Below are 17,516 nucleotides of genomic sequence, written 5' to 3' on the forward strand. Positions count from 1 at the left end.
AAATACTTAACAATGTCATGGAAATTTGTCAATATTTCTTGTTATATGTTTCATAAGGAATATAGAACAATACATTTATGTCACCTTTTCTTCATGGTTAAGTAACTGAATTAGCCTCACTGAATTGTCCCTATAAGACTTATTCGATTATTGGCTGTTACTGCAAATATGGACAACTGTGAATTCGTCCATTTTTTAGCTCTCAAACTTTTTGCAATTTACCGTGTTTTTTTGAGCTGTGATTCTGTAATGAATTTATATACAATCATGTAAATTTTTCACTTGTTTATAAATTCGCCCATGGGCACATTAGTTAATAATTAAAAGAGAGTTAAGTTAAGAAAAAAAATCTTTATGTACCGAATTGTTTTTATGCTATACAGGGAAAGAAAAGTCATACTGGGAAAGAAAGTAACCTAGGACTGTCATTTTTTTCTCAAATTACTTTTATAGGCATTAACCCCTAACATGTGTTAAAAAATAACACAGATGTGCCGATGTGTAAGATGTGCCGTAACTGGGCGAAACATTTTGCGTGTTAATTGTTTTCCATTATTAAATCTATTGAAAACCATAAAGTTTGATGAATTAAGCAATTCAAATCATTCAAATGGTTTCAGAAGCCTTATAAACGTTAATTACAAAACAGAAATTATGTGCTGTAAAATTGTTGTTCTTATGCCATATGTATGTTTAGATGGAACCTTCCTGTATAAATCACTTTACAATTACATGTACTAATAACACTGTAAAAATGTGAAATGAAATTGTAGACCACAATTTGGCTTCATGGTGTGACCGTAGGTACTCATTTCGCTTCATAATAGATGCACATATATTATTTTTGGCAGTACTGCTAAAAATAATTTTTGCTGTCATTTGTATTTGTAAAATTAAAACCAATGCATTGAAAGTACTATGATTTTCAAAATGTTAGTAACTTTTGGTGATGAATAACATATCAAAAGCTTATCTTGATTTGTGAGTATGAAAAATACGCCTCATATAACATTAATGTCATGTTTGCAAAGTGTTATGAACAAAGAATTCTATTGGACAAGAATTAGCCAATACCGCGCCTTATATTACTATCCAATAAACTCAACGTAGTGGCCCAGCTGCTTTTAGTATTGAAAAAATCTAATAAATATACCATGCCAATGTAAAGAGAAATATTGATTTGATCTTGTGGCTTATTAAGAATTTGATAAATGGTTCCCAGTTGTTTGAGTAGAAAATCTGATAAAGGTTATTGATATATTGGTGGTTAATTTCCATCAAGTTTCACTCAGCAGATTTCATATTTTGTATTTTTTTTTTTTTTTGGTTTTATAAGGTATGAGATTTGGGTTGATACCAAACTTGTAAAGTAACTTGTAGGATAAATAATGAACTGCTAAGTAATTAATTTGTAGTGGTTGTGCTAAAGTTAACGAGGTTTAACTGTATGATTAATTAAACCTGTGTCTATAAATACAATACAAGGCATATAAAAGGTCTTTTTAGACAATCTGTTTTTTATAGACAGGCCAGAGTAAAATTGAAATGGTCTAGTTAGGAGATCAATAATTTTAATAAGCAGGTGGTCATTATGCAGATGTGGTCTTAATACAGAGGTGGTCTTTATACAGAGGTGGTCTTTAGACAAAGGTGGTCTTTATACAGAGGTGGTCTTTATACAGATGTGGACTTTATACAGAGGTGGTCTTATACAGAAGTGGTCATTATACAGAGATGGTCTTTATACAGAGGTGGTCTTTATACAGAGGTGGTCTTTATACAGAGGTGGCCATTATACAGAGGTGGTCTTTATACAGAGGTGGTCTTTATACAGAGGTGGTCTTTATACATAGGTGGTCTTTATACAAAGGTGGTCTTTATACAGAGGTGGTCTTATATACAGATGTGGTCTTTATACAGAGGTGGTCTTTATACAAAGGTGGTCTTTATACAGAGGTGGTCTTTATATAGAGGTGGTCTTTATACAGATCTTTACACAGAGGTGGTTTTTATACAGAGGTGGTCAGTAAGGCAGGCCTTGATATATTTACAATTCAAGTTTGGGTAGCAGCATACAGTGCTGAAAACATATGTTGATATATTTTTACCAATTTATGATATATTTTGTTAAACTGATAAAAAAGTCTTTTAACTTAAACCTCAAAACCGGAATCTAATTTGATAATTGGAATGCACACAGTTTACAAGCCACGTGTGGTCAAGCCTCGTGGATGAGATAAATTACACAATAGCTAACATTGACCTCTATTGATTTGTCATTGACATTGAAGTGTATGATTGCAGGAAGCAGAAACTCTCTAGTGTATTATGGAGAGTAATTACTGCAATATCCATAACAACAGGATCCTCTTACAGGCATTCATTGTCTTGTGTCTCTTGTCCTGATCGGGATCTAATAGACAGGGATTGACCGAGAAATTAACTGATGGGGATCTATCTATATATGATACAGTGCCCCTCCCTTGGAAACAAATCAACCCTAACATTACATAATCCAAAAAACATTATATAATGAAGATTTTCTGTGAAAAATATTAGAAAATAGGCATGTCAATTGTCACGTACATTAATTCAATCAACATTTTTTTGGCGAGGATCACCTCGCCATTGTGATCCTGGTTGCAAAATTCTCTTACAGTCAATTTCCTCAATATGATTGGCTTAGAAATTGCTCGCAGATACTAGCGCTCCTAGCGGCAGTGTATTCAACAACTTTGATTTTACCGGGAATTTTAAATAGCAAATTTTGAATATGAAAGTTACTGATATAAGCGTATCTGTAACGTTGAAATAGGAATAGTATATTACGGCTTTTATATCCTTACTATATACACTATCCAAAAGATCTTCTGTTTGAAAATTTTCACCTGAATTATTTACAAAGTATCTAGACTTTTCGTTCCCAAAATGGTGTTTACAATGAATGAAGACGTTTCGTCCCAAAAATGCTTCGCTTCGAAGCTGGTTCCCCCCAGTCGTTTACTCCCTATTAGTGACAGTTATCCCGCAATGGAAAAAAATGAAATCAATATTTCACCTCGAACATCAAAATTGATACCTTAATGCATTTTGTAATTATAATCAAATTTGTCTCGGAGCAAATACATTTCATGGCGAAATGGAAATGCATTTATCACGGCTGTGTTATGGCACATGGCGTTCATCCGGAACTACAATGGAAGAAAGACAACTCTAACAAAATTTTGGACAAATTTGGTCTACTGATAAAATAGTACGTGACAGACGGTGAACATTTTGTAAATGTCCAAGGATGGCGTAATCTTAAAACTAACGGCAGTTAATAAGGTATGAATATTTACCACATCCATAATTATCGATAATTTTATAAGCACATGTATAAATATCAGATTATATCCATATACTAAAGTACGTTCAGAGATTACCACTAACCATACTTTTAAAACATTTCAGTTATTTTCACCACAGGAGCTTGACGTTTTGATCATATACATACAGCATATTCATTAAACTAGGTAATACGAAGTAAATTTTTGGCCGAATGACATAAATCATATATGGAATGTTCATATAACTCGAAGTGATATTTTTTGGACTACTAGATCGACGAAAATGCCGATTTCTTTTTCATAATTCTTCCGTAAAACGGCACTTAAAAAGCTGTTTCAATCTGTAACAAATGTAGAGAAATTAATTGTTAATTGTTTAGCAATTATCCTGAGTTATATTTTACCAACAAGCATCAGAGATTAGCAATCAAAACTTACATAAACATATTCCCGACTCTCACTTGCATTGTGTGATCACTCGAACGGAACTAATCTCTACCACCTGGCACAGTCTTAGAAATAAAATCGCACAAAAGCCCACATGATCACTGTTTTTTAGTGCGATTACATCTTAGGGTGTGAACAATGTTAGTTTTTTTAACTTTTCACTCAACAAAATAGACTTTACGCTTTTCATGATCAGCACCATCATTTTCTGTATAACTTATTAATTTACCACTGTACCCATGCATACGTGTGTATATTTATACTTCTTTGTGCACATTATATAACAACTGCTATATTACAAACAATTTATGAAGGACAAAACTCTTACATGTAAGAACAGGAGGACTGAAGAACAGCGGGAATTAAACTTCAATAATATTTCCTCTATGCTGGTATTGGTATTTATGATTAAAATGTTTAATTATATGATAGTAGCCTTTTCAGTAATTACTCTGTTAACACATTTATTGTTTCCTTATGTTTTACAGAATGTCAGCATGCATGTTTCATTTCAACTGGAAACAGTCTAGGAGAAGAATTGTGTGAACAAAAAAGAAGTAATTTTCCACTGTGGAAGCTTAATATTTTAATAATTATCAATCCGAAAAAATTACTATCATCATCTTCAAATTCCTTATTGTGAGTTTAACTGTAATATGATTTAAGCATATACCTGACATTTGTTTATATTCTATGACATGTACATGCTTGAAATGAAATGAAATGAATAAATAAAAGATAATTTAAATTTAAAGCACAATATGACATTAGCTGGTATATTTTTTGTCAAAAACATTTTAAGCTTATCGTTCATAACACACTAATCATCACCTTCGAGACAATTTAATGAAAATCAATTAAACATTAATTTGTATAACACAGGTCATCTTATGTTTTCCCCGCCTTGGCTATCAATGTATTAATTTTACTTTTTTTTCGGTCACCACATGAACTGCCTTTAAATCAATCACACCAATGAGACATACATTTACTGCATTCATTATAACACTGTAAGGCAATTCTGCAAGATCAGCGAACATTGTTGATTTACCTTGAATATCTACATGCACAGTATGGTACCATATGTAACAGGAGAGGAGAAAATGTAGCGGCAAGACCGGGATTCAATCCCGGGACTCTCCGAACACTAGCTAAGTGCTCTACCGTGCTCTACCTTGTCATCGATAATCGACCCAGTCCAGTCCCGCTACACTCCTCCCTCCTTTTTTGAATACATACGAGACCCTTTCAAACACCACAACCGTTGGTTATTTAGTTGGGTGCCAATTCTGTAACAGGAGAGAAGAAAATATAGCTCTTCGGACTGAGCTACCTGATCACCGATAGTCAACCCAGTCTGATCCCGCTACAAATATTTATCTGGTTATTTTATCTCCCTTCCTATTTTCAATCTACCTTTATGACTTAGAATCTTACCTGGTGGAAAAGAATATTTTGTCTTACAAATCTCGACAAATTATGCACACTGTGATTGTTGCAAGCTAAACTACGTATCCGCTAGCTGATTACTGTTGATTGTTAATGATCTCAAACACACTAATTACTTATTGTGCCAATGTAAATATATTCTACTCTTTTCAAATATTCCTGATTACTATTCATTTGTAATATCTCAAAACATCGACATGTGCACGGAGTACGGCGGACCAGACAGCCGATGTTTTGGACATCTGCTAGATATTTCAGTTTCAGGTTACGGTGGCCAATAAAAGAAAACAAACACAATGCAGTTTTCATATGTTATTTCTTCTAAATACAACACTTTTTGTGCAAGTTGTCAAGCATTTATGGGGAATATTTTGCATTGAAATTGTCACCTTCATACATCGGTTTTGGGACTCCCTGGACATTGTATTTCCCCATTTTTTGATGCGCAAAATATACTGATAGAAGATTTTTCAGCATTTTCAGCCCTAAAAAGTACCTGCGCAAATTATACAAGTTTTTTACGGTATATGATATTGAAATGTATCCCAAACTTTTTATCATATTATTTGCCAATAACACTGTTATGATATCAGAAATATTTGATGGTCTACAACAAATGTTACCTGAATTTTAACAATATTGCATAACATGGAAATTAGAACTTAATATCAGAAAGATAAAAATTGTGATATTCTCAAGATGTAAATCGGTACCACAACACCAGTTGATGTTATGGAATACAGAATTAGATTTATAAGAATTGTTTACATATCTAGGTACAGAACATAAAGTTAATGGTAGTGTTTTTAAAGAAAGGGAAAAAACCTGCTGAACAAACAATTAAATCGGTGTTTGCTATTTATAAGAAATAAAGGAATGTATCTCTTCCTGTTCATCTTAAACTGAAAATATTTGATTCACTTGTAATGACAGTTTTAGTATACTCATCAGAGGTATGGGGATTTGAAAATAAAAAAATGTTGTAGAAAAATTCAATTGTAATTTTGTAAAACAATCCTGAAGTTAAGAAAGTGTACAAACAATTTCATGGTCTATGGTGAGCTAACAAGTTATCCGGTTTGAATTGAAGTTCGGATACAATGTATATCAATCAACTTGCTGTTTTACAAAAGAATAGTTACAAAACTTGCTAAAAGTAGACCAATTGACCAATTTATTCAAAAATCACGTGGTGATATTGATAAGTCTTCTAGAGGACAGACATATTCTATATTTAAGACATTTTGTCATAGAAAAGTACACCTCTTGTCTTTCTCTGCTGCAAACGATACTTGTTAACTGATACTGTGGTCCCAGGAACTTGATGACAATAGTCATTAAGAATGGATATTTTCATTAACATCAAATTAACAAGGAAAATGCTGAATGTGTTATAAAATCATTTGACATATAACATCATAGGAAATATTAGAATAGGCTTCCAAGATTTTAGTATGTGTCTCTTATTTTACACCTTGGTGTCCAAGGAATCCTCAAAAGTCCAAACTGGAAGGAACACCAGCCAAATATATTTCTTATTGTACAAAACTACAGTAGTATTGACCTTAAAAATATATTTCTCCTATCATCAAGACCGAGCCATTTAGTACTTTCAGTACTTTGATTTTTTTTTTTTTCTGTCTCTATTGTCAACCAAACATTGATATATCAAATGAGCCAGAAATGATGTTAAATATTCAGTAGAATCCTTGACCTTGGTCCAACACAATCTAGGAAGGCCTTGACCTTGGTCTCTTACATAATCTAGAAAGGCCTTGACCTTGATCTCTAACACAACCTAGGGAGGCCTTGACCTTGGTCTCTAACACAATCTAGGAAGGCCTTGACCTTGACACAACACAATCAAGGGAGGCCTTGACCTTAGCCCAACATAATCTAGAAGGCCTTGACCTTGACACAACACAATCAAGGGAGGCCTTGACCTTAGCCCAACATAATCTAGGAAGGCCTTGACCTTAGTCACTGACATAATCTAGGAAGGCCTTGACCTTGGTCTCTAACACAACCTAGGGAGGCCTTGACCTTGGTCCAACACAATCTAGGGAGGCCTTGACCTTGGTCCAACACAATCTAGATAGGCCTTGACCTTGCATTGATCCAAAACAATCTATGGAAACCATAACCTCTGCCCAATACATTCTAGGGAGAAATTAACTTTTGCTGACAGGATTAGGGTATGCTATGTAATTAACATTTGCATAACATCTAAAATGAATTTCAATTTTTCAGTAACAGTAAAATGAAGGCGTTGATCTTTAGCACATTAGAAGGACTTTATTCTTGATAATAATATGGTTTGAATTTTTCATATGAAACATTGTATGCTGATGATAAGATGAAACAAAGCAGAACCATTTATTGTTGCATTTTTTTTTCATCTCAGCTTTTCGCTCAATGTCAAGATAATTTTGATACATTGAGTTTCCCATTTCGTTCCTTTTTCTTATTCATCTTGATTGTAAACAGAATAATTCTACAATCATCATTTATTCTGGCATAAAATCAATAAAATAAGTAAAATTTAAAAGTTTTTTTTTAATTACTAATTTCTTCAATAACACAACTTCAGATAAAAAAAATTATCAAGAAGAGTCATAATTGTTTTGATATTTATTGCAACATTTTCAAGCTAGCGTACAATGTCATATAAACCAAATTAAACCATATTGTGATATGCTGAAACTGGAGATGTTCTGATATATGTTTTTTTCTTCTTGTACTCTGCTTTGTTTTTATACCTAAAATATTGCACATAAATCTATCTAACTGTCAATGGGGTATTATAGATAAAAACAAACAAACAAATATCCAGAGTGCTTTGCCTGTGCCCTAGGTTACCATGGTTAGTAACAAATTGAACAGGTTTCATGTTTTGGTACCACCTTTACAACATTCATCCCTGAAATTTCATAATGGACTGGTCTAGTCTTTGATTTAGAAGAGTCTAAATATGTTTCCAGGGGATAATGAGTTTAAATGTGGCGTCTTGTCTCAGATTGATGTTTTCAAATGACATTTATGACTGACGTAACAACATGTTATGAATTCACAACAAATAAACAAACTCGAATCAAAATCACCCTACGATGAAGTAGCACACACCGAAATAATATTATGAGTGTTGCTATAGTGATTCTCGTCTTCTTTACACAGTCAAAACCATGAATCTGATTTCCTTTATCACTACAAAGAAAACAAAAAGGACTTTTTTCCTGCTTATCTGTAGTGGTTTTACGGGCTACAAAATAGTTAATGGGTGTCAGACAGACGGTTGGTTTGCATGTTGTTATCGACCCAATAGACGGGCATATACCTCAATTATTGGAAATGTGTGAGAAATATCCGTATTCAAGGCACTACGCAAATGTACATTGAATCGGAGGAGACCATTGCAACTACGTTTTAATCAATTAAAAGAGGGTTGGGTCATAGATAAAACATTTCATTGCATATTTTCAAGTTATCCTAGTTATAGATATTTAATGATTTGTTTGTTTGTTTGTTTTGGTTTTACTGTCCATCAACCACAAAGGTCATTTAGGGTCAAAGTTTTTAAAAGTACTATATAATGACAGCTAATTAATAGAATGTATGATTAAATAATCATAGATTTAAATCACTGACTCGGCTTAGAATCAACTCAGGACTTTTTTTCTTATTGGACTTAATTGACGCTCATCCAATCAAATGAAAGAAAAGCAAGTCCTCCCAAGCTGAGATGTATATTTTGCGGCTAGTATGCACCAGGTTTATATAGATAGAACATTTATCGTAGATATTTATAGTTTAATTTCAATAAGACATTTATGGAAGTTTTCAAAATGTATATATGCTTCTGTAGCAGATAGATTTTTTAATCCAATAACTATATATTTTAAAACAATGTTCATACATTGTATAATTGACCGTTATAATAATTATTATTTTTGCTTTTTGACCATTTTTCATTTAGAAATATCATCATTTTAATGTGGGCTAAACAAAAATGTATTTTGGGCTTCTAATTGGCAATTGAACAGAACGGAAAATGGGATCTAAGTCGGCTTCAGAGTCAGAAGTATGTTTGCCTTTGTGCCATCAACTGATAATCCTGGTCAAGATTTGACGTCATACTGATGCCCACATTGTAGTTAACACGACAGCACGTTGTAGAAAATACCTGAGTTGTGCTGGACTCTGATTGGTTGTAAGTCAGTCAACCTCCAGTCTGGTTGCTATGGACGTAACTAGGTGACTCGGGTGACCTTCCAATGAGAAACAGATCAATAACAAACTATCAACAATCATACCGACACGTTGATGTATTGAGGCGCAGAACTTTACAGAGAGTTGATGTTGTTACAAGATACTAATCAACGGCCAAGAGTGATATTGGATTAAGAGTTTCTGTGATATCTTTTAACATTAGTGAGAATTCATCAGTGTTGGACATTTTGATTCATCTTTGGAACTTTTAATTGTTTAATTCACATTGAATTGGAATTTACTCTGTGAATATGGTTTACAATTATATTTTATGGGTAAGTGTTCAAGTTAGGGATAGCCAAGGAGTTGAAGTGTGGTTAAGGTGTCTGACATTTTACAACTAGCCCTCCACCTCTGGGTTATGGTGGCCAAGTGGTTAAGGTGTCTGACATTCTACCTGACTAGCCCTCCACCTCTGGCTCACAGTGGCTTAATGGTTAAGGTGTCTGACATTCTACCTGACTAGCCCTTCACCTCTGGCTTATGATGGCCAAGTGTTTAAAGTGTCTGACATTCTATCATATATAACTGTTGTTTGTGGGTCAGACCCATATGATAGATACTTGGTCTTTGGTAATTGTTCTGTTTTGTTTTCTTGAGCCTCAGGTTAAAAAAATTGCCTCTGAACCAGGAATATTCGTTAAAATAGTTGTTATTATAAGAATGAAGTCAGTAGTTAAGTTTCAGAGCAGTTGTTCTCCAGAAGGAGAAATTACATGATCAATATGTGTTTTCTTTCTTTGGCAAATTTTTAGCCTTACATTGGTAATCTTAGCCACATGGAATCCGAAAAGCTAGCTAAGTAAAATTCATCTTGAATATTGCTATGATCAATAGCAAAAGGAAATTCCAGATGGATTTTTGCAGAAATTAAAATATCATGATCCAACTTAACCTTCAGTGGAGCACGTATGTTTTTCTCATGAGGGGACAATATTGAATATGAAGACTGATCCACAAGGTCACAACCCTATTTGTCTGTAAAGTAAGATACATGAATGTGTTTGTAAAAATGAAAAAAAAAATCATGAATAGACATTTACTTATTATTTATGGATCAAAATTTCGTGATCATATTTCCGTGTTTCCTTGAATTGCTAAAATATCCTTATGATCAGTATATTTATATTTTTGTTCTTATGATGGCTGCATAAGTATTTGGCGCTTTGGATAAGAAAGTTTGGGTTTTTTTTCACAGAGAGATGACGACAATGAGGAGTCCATCATCAACAGTGTTAACAAAGAGTCGAGGAAGACGGAACGAAAAGACATCATTATTGAAATTAGGGACACTGAGAAAAGTTATGGCCGTGATTTACACATTCTCAAAGATGTAAGTTATTGTTTATTACGACATTTCATGGAATATAATCTTGTAGCAATTACATTAACACTTTTAACTCTTTCACCCCTGAAAATTCATAATGGACTGTTCCATCCTTTGAATAAGAAGATTTTAAAGGTGTCTACAGGGGTGAATGTGTAAGGCATCAAATTTCACAAAAGGTCAGGTGATAAAAGAATTAGTAAAACTGTTATCGATAAAAAAAAAGTCACAAAATTCCTAGATATTGAGCGTATTCTGTACATACTATAGAAAAAAAAAAGATATTGGAATATTTCAAATTCAGTCAAACTTATTTGTTTTATTTCATTGATTCTTTATATGAGAGAATGGTATAATAATATAGTCAGAAATGTCAATATAATTTGTAACACCTCCCCAACCCCCCAAACAAATGGACTTGAAAAAGATCCTTTTTTTTTTTAAATAATCTGAATTTTTTGTAAATTGTCTTGCAATTTAAGGCTTCTTATCATGCACTCTCTTTTTTTATAATTTTTTCTTTCTTTCTCTCTCTCTTTTTTTTTTTTTTTTTTCTTTCTTTCTTTCTTTCTTTCCGCAAGGTATACATTACCATATCTAAACTTACTTTTAAAATAAATATTTTGAAAATCATTGATTGACACTTATCTCATTTTATCATAACTACAGCATTTCTATAAACCAATGAAAACAAACGGACTCCTTAGTTCTGACCAAGTGGAGGCCATCTTCCTTAACTTGGAGCAGCTCATCCAGGCTAATACACAGTTTACAGCGAAACTGGACGTCGCTCTTCAGGACGCTATCAACAGTGACGACCTTGTACGTATATTATTTGATGTTGTTTTTTTTTCGATTAAGCATTTGATGTCTCAATTTTTTAATTTCATCGGAGCATGAAAGAAATTTTGTTAGCATGAAACCAAAGAAAAATTTACTAATTTTTATTTGATATCAGCATATCTGAATAGAAATTTTGATAACATCCTGAAAATAATCGGAATAATATTAGGGACAATAGTTATCCTTGACATTGTTTTAATTTCACATAAGTCAGTAAAACCACAACCAAGAAAATCAAGAAAGTTCATAACTGCACTTAAAAACATACAAAAAATACAATGTAAACTATGTGAATGTTTAATGATAAGTGCACTTTTAAGTAATATCTAAAGAAGTTTTAATGTATTTTTACAGGATTTTGTGGAAGTTTCCATTGGCAACTTGTTTTTAAAGTCAACGGATTTGATGATGGCTTTCGAGAGTTATTGTGTCAACCAGGTAAGGTTCTAGTGTAGCCACCAGCTACGACATTTATTCCGTTTTTTACAGAGTTATCTCCCTTCACAGCAGGTATCAATTGGTTATTGAGCGTAATTCACATTTTTTTTTTGAAAAATGTGATGTTATATATATGCTCACAAATACATGACATCACAAGCAATGCCTTCCTGCAAGGCAGATAACTCTATAATGTGCAAATACAGAATATGTAATTGGGGATTGGTTAATTTTTTTTTAAACAATTTGTATTAAAATGTCATCAAAAGTATTAAAGAGCATTAGACCTATTTTCATATCAGATTTTAACTGATTCATTTAATGACCTAATCTTAGGAAAAATACTTTAAACGATAATTAATCTCATTGTCAGAATGTGATGGATTGTTGACGGCCATGAAGAAGTCTGCAGACAATTGCCACATTACTTGTGACATATTGACCTAAATAGCTCTGGGGAAATTGATTAGAATTATGTCAAAGTTGGGATATTCAATAAATTATCACCTCTTTGGAATAGAATCACCATAGTTATCGAAACCTAGGATACGCACACAATATGTGAAAGCTATATATGATATGTTACTATGCCACTACACTTGTGGACGATTGGGGAATGGAGTGGGGGTGGGGGGTGGGGGGGGGGAGGAGGTGTCAAGGAGTTGATGGGGGGTGATGGTGGTGTGTAATTAAGTCAACTAGGTATTTAGGTATGTTCATCATGTTTCAATATCAAACATGCCATCAATGAATAGGAAGATAAAATTGAAATATGGAGAATTTAAGTAACTTAATTATTAATTTGTTTGCAGAGTCACGCTGGTAACTTGTTAGAGCAGTTGGAGAAAGAGAAAGAACTCCTAAGAATCTTCCTACAAGCCTCACAGGACGATAACGTCGCTCTACGACGGATGCCTCTAAAGTCCTTCCTCATCCTTCCTGTCCAACGAATAATGAGGTAACCATGGAAACAAAATACTGTGTCTATCGTCAAAATATATATTGACAGATAGGTTATATTTATTATAAAAACCCACTGATTTTCATATGCAATTTAATGTGTTAATTCATGTTTGAAATTCATGACAATTCATATTCCCAATTTAAATTTTCCTACAGATATCCATTACTACTAGAGCGCCTCTATAAATCGACGTCATCTGAAAATCCTGACAAAATGGCTATCATGGCAGCTAAAGCTAAAATGGAGGAAATTCTAGCCCATATCAACTCGGTAAGTAATCAGATGTTGTGATTCAAAACTTTCAATGAAAAAAAGAAAGGAAAAATAAAAAAAAAAGAATTTATCGGAAAATCCAAAATGTCCATTTCATTTTCACTTTTTCAAAATTTTGTCAAAGAAATTAAAAGCTAAATTTTATACCTTTATAATCTTGCTACCATAAAGTCGGCGAGAATGGTATTTTTATCGACTTTCCAGGAAATTGAATTTGATTTTACTCCTGGTGTGACTACAGAAGTTGATCAAAAGGAAGAATCTTAATTAATTAAGGATTCAATTAATTACAGAAAACACAGAAGAGCAGTGGCTCTATGAAGATGAAGAAGAAGGTCGCCGATCTACTGTTACAAAGACAAGCTCACTCTATGGAGAAGGTCGAACTTAACCGAGTAAGTAAAAGAAAATCAGCACCATGCACCCCTATTTACACAAATGGATGCCTCTAACTCAAAGGCTGGTAGAGCTCATTACGAAACTGTAGGGGTATTTGAATGATATTACCAATAATCTACAGTTTCCAATCAATAGTCGGATGATTTTATGTGACATGCCATGGTATGATGGCATTAGAATTGTGTGCCAAGTCACGTTACGTCGACGTCTGCTTGGGGGAGGGGGGAGGTGGGAGGACAGTCGTACTTTGGGATGATCCTGCAGCGAATCTGTGCAGGAGTCATTGTATAAATATATTTGTAAGATTTTTAGGCCTATTGTTTGACAATTACGTAACAGATGTTGGCATTGGCACAACAGTGTAAAAGATATTGCGTAATTAACTTTTTAATTATCCTTCTGCATGGAGACAGGTATGCTTCAGGGGAAGTAACTCTTGTTACTTTGTCAATCTTCCCTTATAGTTCCTGAGAACTGGCATATTTCTTTAGTTACAGTTGGTTAAACTTGCTAGAACCTTATTGTAGAATGTGAAAGTAAAAAATACAAAGATTGAATTAAAGGTAAAAAATTTCTTTCTTTAATACTTGGAATTTCTTGTTTTATAGGCAGCCATTGACATTCTCGGATGGAACAAAAAAGATGTGTGTGACATCACCACATGTCGTTTACAGGTCGCCGTGTCAGCCGATCACTGGGCCACGAAACGTCCCCGTCACAAATTTTCTACTGTACAAGGAATACTTCTAACTCTTGGAAAGGTAAATACTTGTAATTGTACTACTTTTGACTCTCAACTGAATTTATTGTAAATTTGATTTCATGGCGTCGAAACACAGAGAGGTATATACTAAGTTTGTCGTGTTTTGAATAAACAGGGTGAGCTGCACCAAACTGATGTAGACGATATCCTGTTTCCTCGTAAAACTCAAGTCATCCAGGCCGCGGTGGTGTTACTCAAGGAGAAAAACGGCAAATACCAGACATTGAGGGTAAGTCACATGATGTCACCAGTCACATGATGTCACCAGTCACATGATATCTATAGGTCACATGATAATAAAAGTCACATGACATCACAGGACCACATTTCCTATATTACATCCTCTTCTTAGGTTAGGATTTGGAAGGGAGGCCATATGTGTGCTGCTTATAGCTGGGCAAGGTCACATGACTTCACAAGTCACATTGGATAAGGGGAGATAATCTTTTAGGGGAGATAAGCTTTTTATATGACATGTATCTGTTCTAAATAATTACCTAACAAATTTGTTACAGGAGCCGTTCATGCTGAACCGATGCATAGTGAACCATGACCCTGACTCAGATGATACATTTGAAGTGCTAGAGATCAACAAGGAGCCTTTTGTGTTTAAGGTAAGGAACCATTCAGGTCAATTAAGAATATGGTAAACTAAATGACACAGTGTCAAAGGTCAAGTTCATTGTTGTAACATCAACTTCAATGGAGCCTAATTCTTTTTTAAATCATGACTTTCCAACTGCATTAAAGTATTTCTTTAAGTAATGAGTACAGCGATAAAATTGAATATATAGCTGCATTATAAAACAATATTTTTATCCTGTTAGGGTGAAGACACTGACGTAAAACTTTGGTTAAAGAACATGAAGCAGCAGACAATAGACTTAGCCTCGTGGAGAAAGAGAAGAAACGCCCTTCCTAACATCATGATCAAACATCTGGTGTGATGAACTGTTTTCCAATGTCATCTACCAAGGTCACTCCCGTGATCAGAGGCATCACCGTTAAGCTTCCTCCCATGCTTGAGTGGAGATCCATTGCTAAGCTTCATCATATTGGATGATCTGCATGGACGAAGACACCCTCCCAAAAGGTGTCCTGCCTTGAGCCCACATGCATGACCTTTACGTAAGGTCACTGAGGCATGACCCAGAGGTCATAAACTCTTGACCTGGAGGACAAGGTAAAAAGTAAGACTCTCTGGAGCATGAAAAGCATCAGTTTAAGAGAAGAAAACATTTTCTCCAATTTATGGAAGTTTTGCTCCGACGAAGAAGTTACAGAATCTGTCAGAGATGTCTTAGGGCATCGTATAGACTGTATTGATTTGTCGACGTGTTGTCAAGATTCCATCAGTGTTGTTTATATCATAGCATCTTGTCTTTAAGACATTTGTTTACCCATTGAAGCACAGTCGCCATTCCAAGATGTTCATCTTAAAATCTGTTTTAGACAGAATATCAAAACAAACTGTGATTGGTTCATTATCGCTATGGTAACAGATCATACATTATGTGTGAACACCTTTTATAGAAATCCTGACAGAATTAAGTCATTCATTTTCTACAAGTAATAATATCTTAATTATCTGGCATTTTTAATTGTTTCAAAAATAGTCAAACAGAAATCTCCTTTTGAGAAATTATTGAAATCAATTTATGTAAAATAGTTTTTAATTGACCTGACCAATCAGATTCTTCTAAATTTTAATACCTGTACTAGATTTTTTCCCTTGGGCAGTGCTAGTTTTATTTTCTAAATCTAAGGGAATAATCCATAACTGGATGAGATTGTGTGTTGATATTGTCGTTGGTTGTGTAATTCACAGGACATGGACAGCAGGTTGATCCTGTGAAATCCCTCGCCTGTTTTTAGTTTTATTTATCGTCATAGAGATTTAAGAATTGTTATATGCAATAACTGTTGAGGGAAATGAGTACCGATTCTTTTGGGAAAATATAGAAAAAATATTTTACTATTAGGAAATTGCCACAGATATCCAAATTGAAACAGACAACTGGAAGGATATTCTGTTGTAGATATATTTATTACTTAAAATATCTTCAAATGTTTAGAATCTGAGTGTTGTCAAATTAGATAACTGTAGAAATTATACATATATTTACACACTTAAGTGTTAGATGTTTTGGGGAAGTTAGTTTTGGAATTGATTTTTGAGAACTGTAGAACTGTGAAACTGTAGAAATTGTAGGTCAATTTTTTGGGGGGAAGTTGGTAGATTGTATTGTTTTTGTTGTGAACACCAAGAATGACTTGTTGGGGGAATAGATAGATAAGTTATACAAATGTTATTTAAATGACTTTTGGCAAGAGAGAAGCCAAGGTATAACACTACATATAGTTTGTTTGGGGATATGAAGTATTGTTATCCAATTCATATAATTTTTATTCAAGAGAATTGAATAATTTATAATCCTTTAGTTTAGTAGAGAATATTTGTTTAGCGATGAAGATTTATATATATGCAATTTTGATATTATTCTATGCAGTTAGATGTGGAATTCTTCTATTATCTTTTTGTAGGAAACAATTTTTTTATGATCCTCCCTTGTTGATGATTATCTCTCCTTTTAGGTGATTATTTCCCTTTATTGGTGATAAATCCAGATTATCTCCCTTTGTTTGTGATTATTTCCCTTTATTGGTGATAAATCCAGATTATCTCCCTTTGTTTGTGATTATTTCCCTTTATTGGTGATAAATCCAGATTATTCTCTTTGTTGGTAATTATTTCCCTTTATTGGTGATAAATCCAGATTATCTCCCTTTGTTGGTATTATTTCCCTTTATTGGTGATAAATCCAGATTATTTCTCTTTGTTGGTGATTATTTCCCTTTATTGGTGATAAATCAAGATTATCTCCCTTTGTTGGTGATTATTTCCCTTTATTGGTGATAAATCCAGATTATCTCCCTTTGTTGGTGATTATTTCCCTTTATTGGTGATAAATCAAGATTATCTCCCTTTGTTGGTAATTATTTCCCTTTATTGTGATA

The 17,516-nt window shown here is 33.6% G+C and overlaps 1 protein-coding gene across 6 annotated transcripts in view; it reads left to right on the top strand.

Annotated features, from left to right (window-relative positions):
* The window catches only part of LOC138310711 (uncharacterized), a 91,289-nt gene extending 73,773 nt beyond the window's left edge, over positions 1-17,516 (top strand). For all 6 annotated transcript variants that reach the window (XM_069252046.1, XM_069252045.1, XM_069252044.1 and 3 more), the window contains 10 exons: positions 10,690-10,824; positions 11,488-11,640; positions 12,016-12,099; positions 12,912-13,057; positions 13,219-13,333; positions 13,630-13,731; positions 14,344-14,496; positions 14,614-14,727; positions 15,014-15,112; positions 15,326-17,516. In XM_069252046.1, the coding sequence (XP_069108147.1) occupies positions 10,690-10,824; positions 11,488-11,640; positions 12,016-12,099; positions 12,912-13,057; positions 13,219-13,333; positions 13,630-13,731; positions 14,344-14,496; positions 14,614-14,727; positions 15,014-15,112; positions 15,326-15,445 (1,221 nt within the window). In that variant the 3' untranslated portion in view covers positions 15,446-17,516. The remainder of the gene's footprint in view (positions 1-10,689; positions 10,825-11,487; positions 11,641-12,015; positions 12,100-12,911; positions 13,058-13,218; positions 13,334-13,629; positions 13,732-14,343; positions 14,497-14,613; positions 14,728-15,013; positions 15,113-15,325) is intronic.

Source organism: Argopecten irradians, chromosome 16 (assembly GCF_041381155.1).
Source record: "Argopecten irradians isolate NY chromosome 16, Ai_NY, whole genome shotgun sequence".
Lineage (NCBI taxonomy): Eukaryota > Metazoa > Mollusca > Bivalvia > Pectinida > Pectinidae > Argopecten > Argopecten irradians.